This window comes from Triticum urartu, chromosome 2A (assembly GCF_056163025.1).
Source record: "Triticum urartu cultivar PI428250 chromosome 2A, HENAU_Tu73, whole genome shotgun sequence".
NCBI lineage: Eukaryota > Viridiplantae > Streptophyta > Magnoliopsida > Poales > Poaceae > Triticum > Triticum urartu.
This window is the reverse complement of record NC_141874.1, coordinates 44380228-44400932: the sequence shown is the minus strand read 5'-3', so window position 1 is coordinate 44400932 and position 20705 is coordinate 44380228. Positions and strand designations below refer to the sequence as shown.

Here is a 20705-nt window from a genome sequence, read left to right as displayed (position 1 = left end):
TTAGGGACTGTTCGGAGTCCCTCCGCTCCACGCTGCTCCTCCCGGAGTTCGTGAAGTTTTAGTTCAAAACTATGGAGTGAGTGAATCGGTACTCCCCAGATTCCTAAAATCCAGGGAGCTGGTGGACTCCCGAACAGCCCCTTAGGGCATGTATAATGGTTGATAAGATAGTCTTATCTTAAGTTTTGCATGTAATTAGAGATGACAAAAAAACATGTTCACAATGGGTCATCTCTTAGCCTTATCTTCAATAATTAGTTGTTCCTAAAAATATGGTGAGACAAATTGTGCTAAGAGATCATCTCTTGTCTTCTCTTAAATAAGATAAGACAAGCCTTCTCTTATGATTTCTCTCTCTTCCACCTCATCATTTATCCTACGTGGCAGTCTTAAGATAAAACCATTGTACATGCCCTTAGTCACACCCTATCTTCATTCCAACTGCTTTTTATTCCCTTCTAGATATGTTTCTTAAGATCGACTCTGTTTCTTTAATTATACAGGGCAAAGCCCATGCCTCTGCTACACATTGAACTTGAAGAGGTCGACTCTGTTCCTATGAAAAAAAAAATTGAAACCACAGTACTACTCCCTCCTTTTCATATTACTTGTCGGTGATTTAGTACAACTTTATGCTAAATCAAGGACAAGTAATATGGAACGGAGGGAGAGGGAGTACTTGTTAGTAGCTCTGTTATCAGGGGTGCGAGAAGCCCAATGGCGATTAATTTGATCACTCTGCTGGATACACCACGAAAATCATTACTGGTTATCGAATGACAGTTCGAGAGCAAGTGATCGGTTCGTCACCCTGCTGCCTCAAGTCGCCGCGAACTGGGCGCCGGCCGGCGTCAACCCGGGCGAAACGCCGTTGCCAAACACCCCTGTCTCCGTGACCCAACTCTCGATCATCTCCTGCGCCGCGCGCCCGTTGTCGGCCGGCACCATGTGCCCAGCGCCGTACACCACGACGTGCGTCAGTGCCCCGGACCGCTGCACGTACCCGGCGAGCTCCGTCTCCTCGCCGACGCCGCCGGTCCGCCACACTGCATGCTCGGCTTCCTCGAACGCGTGCAGCCCGCCCCACCGGAGCTCCTTCATCCACGCCTCCTGCGACGCCACGCCGATCCAGGGGTCGCGGATGCCCTGGTACAGCAGCACGCGCGTCCGCCGCCGGAGCAGCGCCTCCACCTCCGGCTTGACGCTCTTCATCATGTCCTCGTGCATCGCCTCCCTCACCACGCGGCTGCACTGCTCCCACGCCACGTCCCGGCGCGCGCCCAGCGCCGCCTTCACCTCCGCCCGGTTCACGAACCGCGCCACGCCCGCCGTCGCGTAGGGCCGCTGCCTGCCCAAGTCGTAGAGCGTGGCAAGCCCGGTGGCGTTCAGCAGCCACGAGCGCACGCGGCCCCGCGCGTCCGACGCCTCCCGCCACCGCGCTGCCCGCGCCAGCGCCACCGCCGACGCCTGCAGCGCCTCCAGCTCCCGCCGCTGCCGCGCGTTGATGAGCCCCGTGAAGTAGGCCGAGTCGGCGTGCGTGGGCAGCTGCGCCACGGGGTGCGTCAGCCCGTTGCCGATGGCGGCGCCGCGGAGGTTGACCCGCCGCCCCGCCGGCAGGCCCTGGTTCGCGGCGAGGATCAGCGCCCCGGCGGCCGGGACGTACTTCCCGGCGTAGCTCTCGCCGGAGAGGAAGAAGGGGCGCGCGCGGAAGGAGGGCGGGCTGGCGTCGAAGAAGGACTGGAGCGCGGCGAGGACGTGCGCGGCGACGGCGGCCTGGTCCCGCGGGATGGCGGCGGGGGACGGCGCGGCGCTGAAGCCGGTGCCGAGCGGGCTGTCGAGGAAGAGGAGCCCGAAGCGGCGGTTCCAGGCGAAGGGGTTGCGGGAGAGCGAGGCGGCGTCCGGGGCGACGAGGTAGGGGCCGAGCTCGAAGAAGTTGCCGACGAGGCCCGAGCAGCCGGGCCCGCCCTGCAGCCAGAGCAGCAGCGGCGTGTCGGCCGGCGCGGTGAGCGGCTGGCTGGCCTCGTAGAAGGCGTAGAACATGGACGCGTTGCCGGACGGGTCCAGCGGCAGGTAGCCGGAGCTGGTCGGCAGGGCCTCCTTCGGGAACTCCACCACTGTTCCCGCGGAGGCCGCCGCGAGCGAGACGGAGACGGTGGCCGCGAGAAGGACGCCGGCGAGGAGCGGAAGCGGCGGAGCCATCGCCGGATCAGATCCGAAGAGGATGATGTGCGCGCGTGCTGGTGCTCACTGCAAGTGCAGCAGCCTCGTTGACTCCGGAGAGGTGACAAGTCTCGTCGATTATTGACAACGACTCTGTTATCACCTCTGTTCCTAGAAACATTAGACATTTTAAATGTTTTATTAATGTAAAGAGTAAAACAAATAAATAAACTTAGTAAAAGTATTTATATGCATCTGATTTTTTAAAAAAGAACGCCTTACCATTTGGAATGAAGTACTAACTAATCTTTTTATATCGGCAACTTAAAATGTGGATCCCAACCTCTACCGGTGCGAGGGCTCCGTTTTTTGATGCGTTTTTGAGTTTTATTAGAATTTGTGTTCTGCGCAGGAAGGCGAGACGTCGATGTCTCTCTGAAGATGGAATAAGGTTCTTCTCGCCTAGTCCCCGGTCCGGTGGTGCATCTAGCATGGTCAGTGGGTATGTGGAGGTGTGTTTCCGATGGATCTGTCTTTGATGGATTTGCTCGGATCTGTTCGTCGTTCGCCTATATTCGTGTGTCTTTACGTTAGATCCTTCCGATCTATGCTACTCTTCATCGGCGGCGGTAGTTGTTCTGATGCGCTGGTCTTATGAGGCCTTACCACGACGACTTTCTAAATGTCTATTATAACAAGTTTTTTTTGTCCGGCTCCGATGAGAAAAATATTTCTAAGGATTTCTTTGAAATACTTTTCATAGGATTTCTAACATCCAGTCAAACCACTATGAAAGAGTCCTTTGTGTTTTCCTACGATGCAATCAAACAATCCAAAAACATGTAGAATTGAGATGAGTATGACATTTCAGTTCTATTTTTCTATTCATGCATTTTCTAGAATCCTACGAATCAAAGAGACACTTAGTGTTTCCTGACTGTGTATTTTCGGAATACATCCTAGAGCTCATGCACATGTTAGGACATCTCAATGTGGATCACAGCTTTTTTTCTAGATGTTTGGACGGGACGTTCTGACACTTTTAGCCATATAACGCAAGTCACCAAATGTATGTGGACTGGTTCAAATGTCCAAAATCCCACAAACCGTCCTCAAACTAGGGGGAGGGGGGGTGGAGTCCAGACGTTGCTAAATCAGCCTCAGGCCCCACCATAAACCTATTTTTCCCTCTTCCTTCCTTCTCTCTCCTTTCTCCATTGGACAAAGGGCGGACATTTGGTGAATATGCTTGGATAGTCGACGCCCGCCCGACTATCCGCAGATACGTTCAAACATGTTCAATGGAAATTTTTTATGACCATTTGGTGATTGTGGTTCGAGTTGCCATTAGGCTCATCACTAGATGGATTGCACTACTTCTCTCCACCTCCCCTTCGTCCTTCTTGCTCAATGGAACCGCCGGCCAGGTGATCCCCCCCCCTCCCGTCGTGGATTGCGGCTAGTCAGTACCTTATCACCCTTGTTGTTTGTCCTCGCTATCGACCCCCCCCCCCCCCCCCGGTATAGGCCACTATCTGCTGCAGTATACCATGACATCATTGCTCCTCTACGGCCAGGGAGCTTAAGCGGCACATCATTCTGCATGCTGGTGATCTTCGCGAACCTAGTCAAGGAGGCGATTGACACCATTCTTTCATCCTACACTCCTTTGGCTCATGAATTAGGAAAAAACTACATGATGAATATTGTAGAAAGAGTGATATGTTAAATAAAGTTCCAATAGTCTCCATGGCAAAACAAAGTAAAATCCATCACTGTACCAAAAATCAATAGAAGAACACCCTCCATGCATCTCGAGAAGAGTCATGTTTTTCTTAATCAGAAGTCATGCTTTTAACTTAAATAATATGTGCATATTACATGGTTAATTATTTGCGCTAGTGGGCTAGTGCCATTTAAAAAAATGTAGCCGTGCAATGCATGTTTCTCCAGACCTAAAACAAATAGTACCTCTCATGCAATATTTACATTGTTGGTTAAACTTTAAACAAATGATGAAGAGTGGTGTTCACCCCTTTAGTTTTAACCGGTGTAATTAGTTGTTCATCATTCATCAATGAGATTATATTCATCACATCGTACTCTATTTGATAGTGGCAACATCTAGCTTATATAAAGCTCAGCATATCTTAGTTAGACCCAAAGATTGTCTCACCAAGGTAGACGAAAACAGAATAGAAAGAGCAAATGCACGGGTAACACCACTAGCTAAAACTTAACGGGATTGTTAAATTTAACGAAGTCTCAGTCGATGTTATATTCATGAGACTTACGTGAAGATCCGTGTAATTTTTTAATATTCTTTTATTTGTTTTCTCATTCAACCGAGACTTTTTTAAGTTTTAAGTCTTTGTCGACTGAGATCTAACGAATAGCAGATTTAATTTCACAGTTGTTCTTGCTTCTCTATGGCCCTACTAGTATATCCATGGCCATGAGTCACGCTATCTCTTCTCAGCTGAACCCGCGTCCTCTCCCATGTCGCCAAGCATCCAGCCCTCCACCAGTCGCGTCAACGTCAAATTGGACTCCCCACCCTCGCGCAGCGCCTCCCTGGCCCGTCCCATAGCCGCCGTCGTCCGCTCCCGAAGCACCCTCCCACCGTCGGAGTCGATCAACCACCTCACCTTTGCCGCCACCTCGTCGGCTTCCACCATCTCCTTGTCATATCCATCCACCGCCACGGCCAGACCGAGCTCCTCTTCCAGGAACACTCTGTTCATCCGCTGCTCCGCGTACAGCGGCCAGGCCAGCATGGGCACGCCGGCCATGACCGCCTCGAGCACGGAGTTCCACCCGCAGTGTGTCACAAAACCGCCGACGGCGCCGTGAGCCAGCACGTCGCGCTGCGGCGCCCATGACTTGACGACGAGGCCCGTGCCCTTGGTCCGGTCCAGGAAGCCCTCCGGGAGGAGAGCGTCGAGGTCCGGCTCCGGCGGCTCCTCGAACTTCTTGGCCGGGTCGTCGTTGGGCGGGCTCCGCACGACCCACAGGAACCTCTTGCCGCTCGCCTCCAGACCGATGGCAACCTCTCTGATCTGCCTTGCGTCGAACACGCCGAGGCTGCCGAAACAGAGGAACACCACGCTGGCCGTCGGCTGCGTGTCCAGCCATGCCAGGCACTCGTGGCCGCGCTTCACGCCCACCTCCTCCGACTTTATCAGCGGCCCGATGCAGTAGACGGGCGGCGTCGGGAGGCCGGGAGGCGTGCAGAACCCGGCGGCGACGGCGTCCACGGCGCGTGGCTCGAGCGAGCGGAAGGTGTTGACGATGATGCCCTGGGAGCGGCAGAGGTCGGGGGAGACTCTCAGGGACCATCTGTATGCCGCGTCGTCACGGTCCATCAGCGGCTTGGGCAAGTGCGTCGCCGGCAGCGCGGGGATCCCCGGCACGTGCACGAGCTCCTCCCCCATCTCCCGAAAGCTGGCGGCGCTCCGAGCATGCAGGACCGAAAATACAGGAAAAAAGCCAGGGCCTCGGCGGGAGACGTGAAGAAACAGTACCCTGGGACGCCGAGCTCCGCGGCGACGTCGAGCGCGATGCTGCAGAAGAAGTCGACGACGAGGACAGCCGGGGAGGCGCCGGCGAGGAAGCCGCGGAGGTGCGGGACGGAGAGGCCGGCGACCTCGTAGGTGACCGCCTCGGGGTGGTCGGAGTCGAGCGGCGGGACATCGACCTGCGGGAGGCAGTGGAAGGAGACGGAGGGGTTGGCCGCGGTGACGCCGGCCAGGAACGGCCCCCTGGCCCCGGTGTCGACGAACGGCAGGCTCACGATGACGATGGTGATGGCGAGGCCGCGAGCCGCGAGGACCTTGCCGAGCTCGATCATGGAGACCAGGTGGCCCATGCCGGGCGATGGGTACAGCACCACCTGCTTCCGGGGCGTCCAGGTGGCTGCGGCACCGTCCATCCCGCCGACGACGAGCGGTGTGGTGCCTGCGCTGCTCTGCTGGAGAATGGTGTATGCTCTGCTCTCGACTGCGGTGCCTTCTCAGACTCAGATTTGTAGTGTGGATGGAGATGATGAACGACGGAACGAGAACGGAGCAGTTTATAGACGCCACGCAACGCTACCCTGTGGCCACATATTGGGCTGTGCCTCTCGGTTTCTCTCCGTCTCAATTTTCCCACTAGCTAGGAGCCACAGCACTGCAGTTGTGGACCAACACCATACAGTTGTGGACCGGACGCCACCATGTGAGCAGGAGCAGGAGCAAAGCAGTGGCCGCCATCATCTTCTCGTCCTTGAGCTCGTCAGAAAAACCATGGCGGCAAGCTCCGCCGGAGACCAGTGAGCTTCGGTACTCGCCGGCGCTGCCCTTTGCCGGGACGGCCGACCCTCGGGCTCCCTTCGTCGTGTACAGAAGGTGTTTGTTGAAATACAAAAAAAAAGAGGGGGAGAGAGAAGATGTTGATGCTGATGTGTGGACCCCGCCTGTTATAACGGTCAACTTAGCAGTCAAAATAAATAGAATTGACTTTCCCGCCATACGGGTTGGTCCTGCCTGTCAAAAACATGGTTAAATCCTCTAAAACGACCAACCATTTTCGTTTAGAGATGAATTACGAAAAAAGTGATCGTTTTCGGTCAAAATTTCGAAAGTGGTAGTTCAATGGGACGCAAACCTAATTGTGGTTGCTTTTTTGTCAAATACTCCATGGACCGAGATGTGTACATCCTTAATGTCTCGACTATTTTTTTTTCTTTTTTCTTCTTTTTTCTATTCTTTTTGTTGTGTGCGTCCTTAATTAATATCTCGACTAGTTCTTGACGTTATGTTTATATCAAAACTGGAGATAATTGATATCTTTGATATTAACATATGGCAGACCCTATGCGTCAACCGGCTGATCCGCGGGAGGGGTCAGCCGCCTGGCTAGCCATCCAATCGATTCATGAGGCTGCTTCATTTAGCCATATGATTCACCGGATCAGCCCGCTCGGTTTTGTATTCTCTCGGCTCTTGCGCAATGACGCATCATTTTCATACGAGTGTGGTTAGATCTCAGTCGACTGAGACTTGACATGTCTCAGTTGTTATGTCTCAGTCAAGTGACAAAATATATATATAAAAAGGAAAAAGTTTAAAAGAAACATTTAGCATCCGGTTTTTGTGACAATAGGACGCGGCGCTTGTAGCATCCGATGTCTCGGTTGCATAGTTGCACCTTTGGTTTACAGTAGCAACATTGCGTAGGTATGAACTAGGTGATTCTAATCATTTTCCTATGCAAAACAAAACCCTATTGGAAACATCGGAAAAAATATTGCAGCACAACCATCACTCAGCACTGAAAAAAAAAACACAACATAAAGCAAAACAGACACCATCACAATGTTGCCCATGTTTCACAACAAAGCACACATGAGTTTCCAACGTGGAAAAATAACAACCAAGCAAAGCAGCATATGAGAGACTAAACAAGATTTCCGATGCAGGCCGGTAAGCAGCAACGGCAAGGCACAAGCGGCTGTACGCACCAACGCGAGGCTAAAACAACAGCGACAAGCGTGAAAGCATCAACGTCACTACGGTGTTGAAGTAAAGGCCAATTGTACTCAACTTTGCTAGTGGGCAGCACTCTCCGTCACGGAACGCACGACTGCTAATCGAAAGATATAGCGAGCGGCTGATGCAAACATAGAAATCAGTCCGGTTTTTTAAACATTTTTCTCTTTATTAAAAAATAAAGGTAAGCAACCTGAATCAGTAGGCAATCAATTGAAGTAGCTGACTTTGACAATCAACCAAACACGCCTAAGTTATGATGAGTACAACTGTAGTCTTACTCTTATGAGTCATGTCTGTGTCCCGTTGAATTGAATGAGACGAGACATGTTGCACTAGCACATAACATGACTTTGGAGATGGTCTCTTAAAGCCGCTACCCAACTATCATAATAATCCTAACACTAGAGACGATTTCAAAATGGTCTACAATAATAACCACTACGGGTGGTTCCTACATTTCAAGCACGGCCAGTACTTTAATATCTGAACAGGTTTCGGGGAAGGAACTTTCTAAGTATTAGTTACCAGATGATTAACAGTTTCTATTCACATCACACATGTCACTGAAAGGCATGCATATATAGTACTCCCTCCGTCCCAAAATATAAAAGTGTTTTTACACTAGTGTAGTGTAAAAAACACTGTTATATTATGGGACGGAGGAAGTAGAACATAAATATCACAAGTATCACAACTCAAGATCAAAGACAACGACATTCACATTTTCACGATCACATCACAATTTCAGACTTCATAGTTCTAAAACAGTATATAACAAAGTATAAATTTGTTTTCTCTATTTTCCATCTATTGCAAACTCAGAATTTGTTGGCCTCAGGGTGGTTGAACTTGTGAACTGTAAGCTAGTCATATTTTCTATGGTACGACCCTCATTGCCACTACATTGCCCCCCCCCCCCCCACACACACACACACAGACGCGCACACAATATAAAGCAAAACACTACACCAGACACCGTCACAATATGTTACCCATGTTTCACAGCAAAGCACAGATGCATCAGACACCATCACAATATGTTGCCCATGTTTCACAGCAAAGCACACATGAGCTTCCAACGTGGGAAAATAACAACCAAGCAAAGCAGCATATGAGAAACTAAACAAGATTTCCCGATGTTGGCCGGTAAGCAGCAACGGCAAGGCACAGACGGCTATAGGCACCGACGCGAGGCTAAAACAGCAGCGACAAGCGTGGAAGCATCAACGTCACTACAATGTTGAAGTAAAAGGCCAATTGTACTCAACTTTGCTAGTGGGCAGCACTCTCCATCATGGAACGCACGACTGCTAATCGAAAGATATAGCGAGCGGCTGACGCAAACATAGAAATCAGTATGGTTTTTTAACATTTTTTTCTTTATTGAAAAACAAAGGTAAGCAACCTGAATCAGTAGGCAATCAATTGTAGCTAACTTTTACAATCAACCAAACACGCCTAACTTATGATGAGTACAATTGTAGTCCTACTCTTATGAGTTATGTCTGTGTCCCGCTGAATTGAATGAGACGATACATGTTGCACTAGCACATAACACGACTTTGGAGATGGTCTCTTAAAGCCGCTACCCAACTATCACTAATAATCCTAACACTAGAGACAGTTTCAAAGTGGTCTACGATAATAACCACTACGGGTGGTTCCTACATTTCAAGCACGGCTAGTACTTGAACAGGTTTCGGGGAAGGAACTTTCTAAGTATTAGTTACCAGATGATTAACAGTTTCTATTCACATCACATAAGTCACTGAAAGGCATATATAGTAGAACATAAATATCACAAGTATCACAACTCAAGATCAAAGACAACGACATTCACATTTTCACGATCACATCACAATTTCAGACTTCACAGTTTTAAAATAGTATATAACAAAGTATAAATGTGTTTTCTCTGTTTCCCATCTATTGCAAACTCAGAATTCGTTGGCCTCAGGGTGGTTGAACTTGTGGACAGTAAGTCATATTTTCTATGGTCTGACCCTCATTGCCACTACAATGCCCCCCCCCCTCCCCCAAAAAAGACAAAACATCAACCCAAGGAGAAGCACGAACACTCTGCAATGCATGGGAAGGGGCTATATGCATGATGTAAACAACAACACCACCGACTCCTATTCATATATGCCTTCATGCACCAACATGGAGTATTCCATAGCAAGAGCTATATATGAGGAACTAGAGGCACCGTGGACACTCCTTTCACAGATTAGCCTACACCACATAGAAGATTTCTGATGCTACCCATCAAAATCCCCACCATCATCATTAGAACTCACAGAGTTTCCCTGACTAGAGAGTGCCCCTTCACATTGCAATCCTCTATATTCTTCTATAAGAAGAAGCAAGGTAGAAAAGTAGTGCTTTTATCCATCTTGGAGGGCTAAACCTAGGTATATCCCGTGTCCCCTATTTTCTGTGTTCTAGACCCTTGGTATCCTGGCGTGACATCCCCACGACTAAATGTTGCCCGTACTCCCTCTAGTACCACTATTAGGAATGACGTAAAAATCCTCGGCAGAACTCTCCATCTTTTATGATGACATGTTGAATGGAGAACCCAACTACCAATGTCTAGAACATTGCAAGGTCACACTTTGGAATTTCTGAACCGAGGATGGGTTGAATATGTAATAATTAATATGAAAATGGTAGAAAGACATAAACTAAAAATAATATAAGTAGCTCCAATTCCAATACCTTGATGACTTTGCGCTTTGTTGCCTAAGCCACACTCAATATGATGTTAATGTGAATACCTCTGATTGGTCTGTTGCTGGTATCACCGAGGAAAGTGCATCTAGGTGCCTTAGTAAGTTTTGGTATGGATTACAACAAATTAAGGAGAATAATGAGGCTGCTAAGTGCATGAGCAGGTTTTAGTCCCAAGTGTGAAGGTTGTCGAGAGCTTTACGTCCACTATATAGTTGTATATTTTTAGGTCCTTACTATAGCCCAAAAATCTAACCCCACCCCCTCTCTCTTCCAGTTTAGTGAAACCGTACTTATGTAACTCTACAACGAGGCCTACTACTCTATTTATGACAAAACTCCAGTTTCACCCCTATTCAACTTAGAATTTGTGAAACAACTTGAATTTCATATTCACTTGTTTCAACTACTCATGCTATGGATGGGCCATCTCGTCATAAGGCTAGCGTCACGGAACAGCCACGACCCTTCTTCCATGACCTTACTTTGAACTAGTGTTTGCCACATAGGTTGCAGGAAAGAGGAGTGAGCTGAGGCAGAACTTGAAGCATGGGAGAAGGAAAAAGAAGTGTACAAGCTAGGTTGTAAGGCTCCCTTGTATAATAGATCAAACATTGACCATGCATGAATTTAACAAATAAAATATAAGTTATATGTAACAAAAAATTTGTAATTAATTATAACTTTTTTCGAATATGAATCCAATAATATACCTTTTTGACATATATAACTTATATTTTCCTATTCAAACTCACTGTCAAATTTTTACACAAAATATGAGGGGCGTTAGAAGTTGGAGTGACTACAGTACTTTATTTTGTCCAATCATCTAGAGAATTTACTGTAAACCAAAGTTTTGCAGCACACAACCTGAGGAAGCTGCAGCTTGTAGAAGCGAAACTATTCAGGTTGCAGTATATTGTACACATTTAAGTAACCGTGTGCCCTGGTCAATGGGTTCCTTTATGATCTTAAATCTCTCGATGAGAAAAGTTCCTTGAAGTTTAGAGTAGTTCTGCAAACAAGTAGAGGAACATAAATCTTGAAGTGCACCCGGGGGTCAGAGAGTGCTACGGTTCCACTTATTATGTAGCATGGAAATTCTATGCTTCACCAAAGTAGCACCCAATTTTCTTCAACTTCCACTAAACACTAGCGCATGCATGGTGTTCTGTATCTAGCAAACCAAACCAGGAACCTCTGTGACTTCTGATCTTGGAACGTAGATCGGTACTTGTTGATGCTTGCCAGGCCTCTGGCATGTCATGTCAATCCCGTGCAACAGCCACCAGCTGTTTTCCGATGTTGCGCCCGTAGAAGAGCCCGACAAGAGCTGCCGGCATGTTCTCGATCCCCTCGGCGACGTCCTCCACGTAGGTGATGTTCTCTTCCTTGAGGTGACCCACCATCTCCTCTTCGAACTTGCGGTAGGTGCCGAAGTACTCCGTCACGATGAATCCCTCTATGCGGACGCGCTTGGTAACGACGCAGGCAAGGTTGCACACGCCCTCATGCAGCTCCAGGTTGTACTGCGAAATCAACCCGCACATGGCCACCCGCCCGTGCAGCCTCATGTTGAGTAGCGCAGCGTCTAATATCTGACCACCCACATTGTCGAAGTAGATGTCAATGCCCTCCGGGAAGCACCTGATAGAGCAAAGCATCATGACACCAATTACTCTTGGTTAATCATCCCAAAGTGTGGAACACAGTGGTATAGCACCGAAAGGGGCTTGCAATTAACCTCTTTAGTGCGGCGTTGAGGTCCTGTTCCTTCTTGTAGTTGAAGGCATCGTCAAATCCAAACTTTGTTTTCAGGAGGTTGACCTGAAGAGAAGGCAAATTTATCCCATGAGAAATGGTGTACTAGTTATGTTATGAAAGACATTGATATTTGGGGATCTGTGAAATTGCTAAAGGCAGTGAGGGAAAATCAGTATGAACAAAACCATCCATCGTCTCGGGAAGGCACGGCCGGAGGAGAAGAGAAAAAGAGCATCTACATACCTTCTCATCAGAACCGGCACTGCCAACTACATAGCAACCTGTGATCTTGGCAAGCTGCCCGACAAGTTGTCCGACGGCACCCAATGCTGCCGAGATAAACACATAGTCACCCTTTTTTGGCTTGGACACATCGAAAAATCCAGCATATGCAGTAAGGCCTGGCATGCCTGAATTATGAAAAATTTCATTATGAATACCTGAACATGGCATGGTATACTGCACTAGTTTACATATTCTATCATGAATGCATGATGAACTAGGTTTCAGTGGTTAGTGAATCAAGGTTTCCTTATTTTGGTTGATTATAGCAAGTTCTTGTAGTAACAAACAACCAGACAAGTATTAATATATAGTGAACTCACCGAGAACACCTAAGTAGTACGACAGCGGTAATTCGGGATGGTTGATCTTGAAAAGCGACTCCGGAGTAGTGATCAAGGTGTATTCTTCACATGCTGTCATTCCCCACACCAGATCACCGGCCTTGTAATCCGGGTGCCCGGATTCCACCACCTTGCTGACACCGAAAGTCGGTATAATCTGGTAGGATTCAAAGGAGGAACCAAAATTTCAAGGTTTTCGGCGGGGAAATATTTCTGAAAAAAAGATCCTGAATCCAGGTCCATCCATTTGCAGAACTGCTGATTAGATTACAGTGAAAACATACACGTACGGTACCTCCCCTGGGACGTAGTCCGGGACGTAGCTGGGCTCCTTGTGGTTGGTCATCCGGCTGCGCATGTAGGGATCGCAGGAGAGGTACAGGTTCTTCACCATCACCGCCGCCGACCCGGGCGGGACGGCCAGGCGCACCGTCGCCGTGACGAGCTCCATGTCGTCCTCGGTGGGGAACCCCGTCACATGCCGCTTCAGGATCACGCTCCTGTTGCTCACCTCCGCCGCCGCCGCCGCCATTGCTTCCTTTCTTTCTAGGATGTACGCAACGCACCGGTGAGCTGGTGATTTTCAGATATATATCTAACGCCTTCGGGAGGGTATGTTTGGTGCGTGGCGGATGGAGATCGAGCGGGTGGTGGGAGCGGCTGGCCGGCGGCAGATAAAACTATCGGCAGACCACCCCTCGTCCTCTCCGCCGCGGCATCATCAACAGAAGAAATGCAAGATTCTTGCTCTGTCGACTTGCGTGAATTAATTAAACTAGATACACGACACTAGATGGTTGGCTGGTTTCAAACAAGATCTTTGTCTATGAGAGGCGGGGCCATCCTTGTGGTTGTGAACTTGGATGTGCATAGCAAAACCAAAATCCTCCACCTGCTATACCAGGGATGGCTTGAGAAGAGACACATGTCGATACCTCATAACTGTGTCTTTTGGCAACGGAGATAGGCGAATTCCACTACAGAAAAAACATATTTTGTCTTTTGTTTCTCGGTAAGCCGAGTTATTTTAACGGCTTCTCGGCTTATAGGGTTTTAAGCCGTGTGTTGGAGTCAAGGTACACATTCTTTGTACAGTCGCAGCCTAGCTCAAAGAGATGGGTCCTCTGTACATATTCGATAAGGTTCTCAGTCCGCCTGCTCTTCTGCCTCTTCCACAGAGCCATGATTCTCCATTCGCCCGGCAATAAACGATCCAGATACATGGTCCTGCTTTGTATCTGCGCTTACTGATAGAAATAACTCGTCGGCTGGTATGCTCTGGGTCAAGGATACGCCAGCAGACTTCACATCGGGATCAGCCTTATTTACGGTCAAAACACTCTCAGACAAGAATCCCGTTACAACCAATACAGACTCCCTCGATCAACTTACAACACAGTTTCCTAACAAAAGTTGTATTTTGTTACACTCCAATATCTCATGCATACTCTATAGGAGTATGCTACGCAAAGGAAATACATGTATCAACTTCATAGTGCTCAACAACAGTAGCTCATATAGGATGGGTTGAACCAGTGAACCGCCTAGTATTTATACTACTATGGCCGGAACGGTCATACAACTTTGGTGAACCTACCTGACTTTGTCATGCAGAAGGGCCATCGTGTATACAGCCATATAACTTGTATGTTCAACCAACTCATGAGATTAGCAGACCACAAGCTCTAAAAATGAAATGCAAATTTGCAGACTATGCATACACCTTTCGAGTATATACTAGTTTTAACCATGTATTTGTGAAATCATTATCAAATTTTAAAAATACGCGTGTGACCCTAAGTATAAAAATTGGCAATTTGAAAGTATGGTCTTGTGGAAAACGCTCCACCCCAAACACTAGACACCAGCGCCTCCCTCCCCTCTTGACGTCGCCTCAGGGCAAGACCCGTGCGGCTGATAGAGGTGGCGGGGTTGCCTTCCATCTCCAAACCAAACCTCTCATGCTTCCCTCCCCACATCATCAGTGGTGTCGCGAGGCTCCAGCTGTAGGTGGTGCACCCGAGACCTCCTCCTTTGTCCCTCCCTTAGATGTTCTTAACCAGATCATTGCTTCACATAGCCTGATCGGGACCTCCACATGCGCGCTCCTCCTCAGTTGTTGCGGGATTGCGGCCTCTCCTCAAAGTCATGCACCATGCTCCATCAGACGTTTTAGGATGGATTGGTGTGCCTCGTCGCCGGATCTGGTGCTTAGCCCTCCCTTACGTCTTGATCTGTCCCCTTCACCCAATCATCCATGTGTTGCTATATGAGGTTGCGTGTTTCTGGTTGTTTTTGTTTGGTCATTTCCTAGTGCGTACGATGCTCCCACCAGCCCTTGTTCTCCGCCTCTGCCATCGGGCTGATCTCTCTTCTATAGATCTTCTTCTTTGGTTGGTTTCGTGGCGGTTGGCTCGGTGGCCAGTGGCGCCTGCTTGTTGTGCTATTCATGGTTGTCTTCCTCCTGCGATGGTGCTGTGTTTGGTGCATGGTTGCAGTCATCTCTTCCATGGCACTCGTGCTCATGCAATTGGGGGTCACTTGAGCTGGTGATGTCTGTCATCCCGGTGAGCTTGCGGTTCTACTATCGTGGTCGTTGCTCTCACATTTTGCAAGTTCCTTCGGTGCATGTGATATGCTTCCATGCTTGTTGGTTGTTGATGGTCACTGTTGTTCTTGCTTGGGGTGCTACTACTTTGTCTAGGCCACGGGTCGCCGGCATATGTGCCAATAACCTCAAGTCACTTGTCGTTGTTTTGGTGGTGGTTTGTGTTTGGGTCGCTTGGTGCCTCTTGTAGGTGCGTAAACTTCTTTCTATCTAATTAAGTGTGCATCTATAGCTTGCCCGCAGCGCGCGAGAGCATTCCCCCGCCTCTGTGCGGTGCACTACTTGGCCGGCCCTTTAGTTGCTATGAACGTAAGTTTGTTTGTTTGTGTTTTTCTTTTTTCAAATTTTGTTTACATCTCAAAAACAACACTCTATATAAATTACTTTACCTAAATTTGAAAAGCGGTCATCGAGCATTTAAAAAATATTCACTAGTGTAAAATTAATGTTTGCACCAATTTAAAAAATCGTTGATAGCATTAAAAAATGAATGTTCGTGACATTTAGAAAATGTTCACATGTTTCAAAAAATTGTTTGTGGCATTTCTTAAAAATATTTCATAATTTCGAAAAATGATCGCATAATTTCGAGATAATATTTCATACTATTCATAAAAATTGCATATTTTCAAAAGTTTCCTTCACATTTAAAAACATGTTTAGACAATGTAAAATAATGTTTGTGCAGTTATAGAAATGTTTCATATCATTGAATAAAATTTACTTGATATTTAAATAAAATTCAGACGTTCCAAAAAAATGTTCATGATTTTTTTTAAAAATGTGTATACAATGTAATAAAATGAATGGATAATATTAAAACATTATTTCGTACAATTCAAGAATGTTCATGATATTTACAGAAAATAATCACAATTTTTCAGAAAATTTGTTTCGTGACATTTTTAAAAACTGTTAATACATTGCAGAAAGAATGTTCATTTAATATTGAAAAATGTTCCCTTGTATTATAAAATGATTTGCATTTGTTTAAACAAAATGTTTAAAATATATATTTAAAAATGTTATTAATATATTTTAAAATGTTCAAAAAATATAAAAAATGTTACACTATATACGAAATATGTATAACATGTTTGAAAAAATTGGACATCTATTTGAAAAAAAACAAAAAGACAAAGAAAACCGGTAAACAAACATAGAAAACCAACAAAGGATGAAAACAAAAACCAAAGAAAAAAATCTGCAAAGAAACATAGAAAACCACAACAAAAATCAATGAAAACCACCAGAGTAAAAATCACATGAAAGTCGACATAATAGCTTCTCTGTAAACCGCTCCCGCAAGTCCTGTATTGGATGACCCTTAATTCATGCAGCTCTTCTGCGTGATTCGAAACAAATATGGTCTCATTATCCGACGATATTGCACGAGTTGGATCAGGTGAGAGGAACCATGGTTGGAGGGCACCGGGTGGCATGAGGAAGGCGGGGCAATGGCACTAGCCGACCATTAGCCTGCAGAGACCCTGTACCTACCGCATTCAGCGCTCATTGTCATTGATTGCCGATGCAGGCGAACAACCCAAGCAACGAGAGATGGGCCAACAAACTTTGAGCGTTTATGCAGTGCAAACCGGTCGGTTTTGGATACCTTCTAGAAGGTTCCTTGAATTTGCTTTCTTTTCTCTGTTTGTTTTTTTACTGTTTTTTCTATTTTCATTTTTCATCTTTTTTTGTTTCTAGTTCCTGGTACACCCTTCTTATTTCCTGTGTTTGTCTACCACTGCCATGTCCTGGGGGCGGGCATAATTGGCAGTGAAATGCCATCCTCGCAATCCCCTTCCCTGTGAATTGGCAGTGAATTCGCGTCAACAACAAGTAGCTTCACCACATGCCAACATTGCAATCCAGCTGGTGGGCTGAATCTTCCATGGCAATTGGAAAGGTGGATCTAGGATGCATCACAAGGATTCACTGTTTTATTCTGCGCAGGTCATGGTCCGAGCTCACCTTGTAATGCACATCGTCTTCACTATTTTTGTTATCATCTTAATCATCCATCCACATCACCCTCTTAAAATGAGCTCCTGGGGGCTGGGGTGGAACAATCACACTAGACACGTGAGCGACTTTAATCATTCCTTGGCCAATCCACTCAATCCGATAAGACTTAACACGGAAAGATGTAGGAGAACCTAATTGCAGGGGATTGGAGAATATCTGCCAAAATTTACTACAAGATGATATAGCCAAAAGTCAGTATACAATGCAGAGCACACTTGTCTGCATCAAGGAATACAATGACATCTCATTTAACAAAGCTGTTGAACCTAAACTACCATGTAAAATTTTAGTCACATACCCATGAAGGGCAAATAGATCTTTTCAGGTGTCATTTAACACCGTTAAGGCTTAAAATGAAGGGAAGTGTCATAAAGAGCACAAAAGTTTGGACACACTGCTACATAAAGAAGAAACCGTGTTTTTCAGTGTCAAATAGGGAAACAATATTTAAAATAGTGTTATATAAGAAATTTTCTCTAAAATGAACTCTCGGTAATAAATGATAAATAAGTCCTCAAATGGAATTAGTTTTCATAAAAGTACTTCGGTATGGTCTAAATTTTCTATGCAATCTCATACAATCCTATAAAAAACAATTGACATGACAGACAAGTCAAATTGCTATTTGTATGATCTGGAGAATCAAGATTACTTGATCACTAATGCAGAAAAGCCTAGCAGTGGCATGCCAAAAAGGGCCTTGGTGGCATGGACACCCAACGCCGCCAATATGGCGCCACTGATAAAAATTAGTGGTGGTGTGCCATGTGTCCCACGCCACCAGTAATATTTCATCATCAATGACTTGCCATGTTGGAGCCCTGCCAACAATATGATTTTCACGTGTAAAAAAAGCTGCACAACAATGTTTCCCTGCCAAAATGATACACCCTCCGTCCTAAAACAAGTGTCTCAACTTTGTACTAGACACTTATTTTGGGACGATGGGTGTAGCATTTTTCAGTTTTATAGCAACAGTAAAAACCTTTAGCTACACAGATAGGTAATAACTAAGGAAGGTACTCGATCAACTAAACATATCAGTTTAGCAACGAATTAAGATAGGCACTCGATCAACTAAACATGGCAGTTTAACAACTAGGATAGGTACTCGACCAACTAAAACATACTAGTTTAACAACTAACATAAAACCTTCGGCGACTCGACTAACTTAACATAAAAGCATTAGTCTTCAACACTAGTAGAAAAGGGCCATTTGTCCCTAAAGCCACCCCCCCCCCTAGTCCCGGTTCTTATATGAACCGGGACTAAAGGCCCTCCATGTGGAGGCTGTCTGGAGCTTCACCTAACACCAACCGGGACTAAAAGAAATTGTACGAATTATTTTTTATTTTTTTTCCAATTTTTCCAATTTCTGAATTATTTTACAATTTAATCTCTAGTTACCCCTTATCACTGCTCAATTTAACCTCTAATCTCTAATCACCCCTCATCATTCCAAATCATCTAACTTCCCGGCCGGTCACCCATTCTCTCACTACTCCAGCCTGAGCACGCTTAACTTCCGGTCACCCATCCTTTCATTGTTTGAGTTTGAAACTATTATTCCAAAAAACAATAATTATTTAGTAACACGAATAAGTAGTTTGGCCATAGTTTGACCATAGTTTGACCAGAATTTGACCAGATTTGACCAAAAATTAAATAAATTGAAATAATTATTTAGTAACACTAATATTCTTGAATAATTATGTAGTAACACTAATACTTCTTGAATAAGTAGTTTGACCATAGTTTGACCAGATTTAACCAAAATTAAAAAAAATGAAATTTGAGCATATCTTTTTCCCTTTTAGAATTTGATGATTCAAAAATTTTGCGAACAGGCCTATGGAATTTCAAATCGGATGCGGATTTTCGTGCTGAACATTTTGATATATTATACGTTTTTTCCGACATCGTATGCAAAAGTTATAGCCGTTTTACTTTTTCATGACACTTTTTTGCAAAACATGCCCAAATTTAAGTTTTTTAATTTTCCTAACTAGTAGATGTAGTAATATAACTAAATCTCGAAGGATTTTATTTTTTGAAGTTTTTATCATTTTCTTTTGTTTTTTTTCAAAACTGAAATGGCGATAGGGGGGGGGGGTAGAGTTTGAGAAATGGGCCCTTTTGTTCCGGTTCGTGTCTCAAACCGGGACTAAAGAGCCCATTTGAACCGGGACTAATGCCTTTAGCCGCTCGAACCGGGACTAATGCTCACATTAGTCCCGGTTCGTAATGCAACCGGGACTAATGTGTATATTGCGCTGTGACCAAAGCCCTATGTTTCTACTAGTGCAATGATTGCTTTGATCTTCCAAAGCTTTTGCCTATTCTCTTGTCCCCCTTCGACAAATGCAACCTTCATAATTTTGAGCTTATTCCTCTCGTGCTTGATTTGATTCCTGTCATTGTTTAGCTGATCATCTCCTCCTTAGCTGATCCCTCTCCTCCTTCAGCTCATTCCTCTCATCGATTAGCTCAGCCTTCTCGTCAATCAGCTGATCCTTTTCCTCCTGCAGTTGATCTCTTGTCTCCTTTAACTTGGTGATGATAGTTTCTTGAGAGGCCAAAAGTTGTTGGTTGAGCCTGTCCACATCATAGACCTTTTATTCAGCTTGCACAGACCCCCCAACCTGAATCTCTATGTATCTCTACAAAGAAAAGTTTGCAATTATCATGCATGAAACTCAATTAGTAAACCTACAGATGATGACCATCATAACTAGAAGTAAAGGAATAAATGAAGATGATGGCCATCATAACTAGAAGTAAACCTATATATGAATCAATACGATGAGCAACATATAAAACCATTTTAGGGAAGAGTTTGTTGAAGAATGAAGATAATGACCATCATAACTAGAAGTGCTCCTACAAGTTTGATGAAGACTATGATGTAGTTCTCCTACAAGTTTGAAGTAGTTTTCCGACAAGTATGATGAAATATATGATGTGCTCCTCCTACAAGTTTGTTGAAGAATATGATGGCCAACTATAAAAAGAAATTCCTTGTCAACAAATCAAGTTTGTTGTTCCTACATATAAAACCTATGAGATGTTCCTGCAAGTTTGATGACCAACAAATCAAGTAAAGGAAAGTGCAGCTATGAATCAAGTTATGAGATGTTCTTACTCGGTTGCTTCTCACGTCAGTGTCGCCGGCTGCCATGTCGGCATCGTCGGAGTCCATCGGCTACAATATATAACAAGTAAAGAGATTAACACACTCATAATTTGTGTGT

General features: G+C 45.8%; 2 protein-coding genes and 1 pseudogene across 2 annotated transcripts; all 3 read right to left on the bottom strand.

Annotated features, from left to right (window-relative positions):
* Nucleotides 1–711: 711 nt before the first annotated feature.
* LOC125535394 (serine carboxypeptidase-like 50) lies at nucleotides 712–3577 on the bottom strand. Its single transcript, XM_048698446.2, has one exon. It carries the CDS (start codon nucleotides 2197–2199, stop codon nucleotides 820–822), a length of 1380 nt encoding a protein of 459 aa, XP_048554403.1. The 5' UTR covers nucleotides 2200–3577; the 3' UTR covers nucleotides 712–819.
* A 653-nt stretch (nucleotides 3578–4230) lies between these two features.
* Nucleotides 4231–6439, bottom strand: LOC125535392 (anthocyanidin 5,3-O-glucosyltransferase pseudogene; annotated as a pseudogene).
* A 5256-nt stretch (nucleotides 6440–11695) lies between these two features.
* LOC125535393 (2-alkenal reductase (NADP(+)-dependent)-like) lies at nucleotides 11696–13355 on the bottom strand. The gene is made up of 5 exons (XM_048698445.2): nucleotides 13113–13355; nucleotides 12797–12974; nucleotides 12435–12601; nucleotides 12172–12254; nucleotides 11696–12074 (listed from the first exon to the last, which is right to left on the bottom strand). The coding sequence occupies exons 1-5, from the start codon at nucleotides 13347–13349 to the stop codon at nucleotides 11696–11698; spliced, it is 1044 nt and encodes a 347-aa protein (XP_048554402.2). The 5' UTR covers nucleotides 13350–13355.
* Between the last annotated feature and the right edge of the window lie 7350 nt (nucleotides 13356–20705).

Excerpts from the sequence above, each read along its gene's own strand:
- LOC125535394 (XM_048698446.2), bottom strand. The coding sequence starts at position 2,199 with ATGGCTCCGCCGCTTCCGCTCCTCGCCGGCGTCCTTCTCGCGGCCACC.
- LOC125535393 (XM_048698445.2), bottom strand. The coding sequence starts at position 13,349 with ATGGCGGCGGCGGCGGCGGAGGTGAGCAACAGGAGCGTGATCCTGAAG. Across the intron at positions 12,602-12,796 it reads GTACTACTTAGGTGTTCTCG|GCATGCCAGGCCTTACTGCA; the intron begins GTGAGTTCACTA and ends TTCATAATTCAG. Across the intron at positions 12,255-12,434 it reads GTGCCGGTTCTGATGAGAAG|GTCAACCTCCTGAAAACAAA; the intron begins GTATGTAGATGC and ends CCTTCTCTTCAG.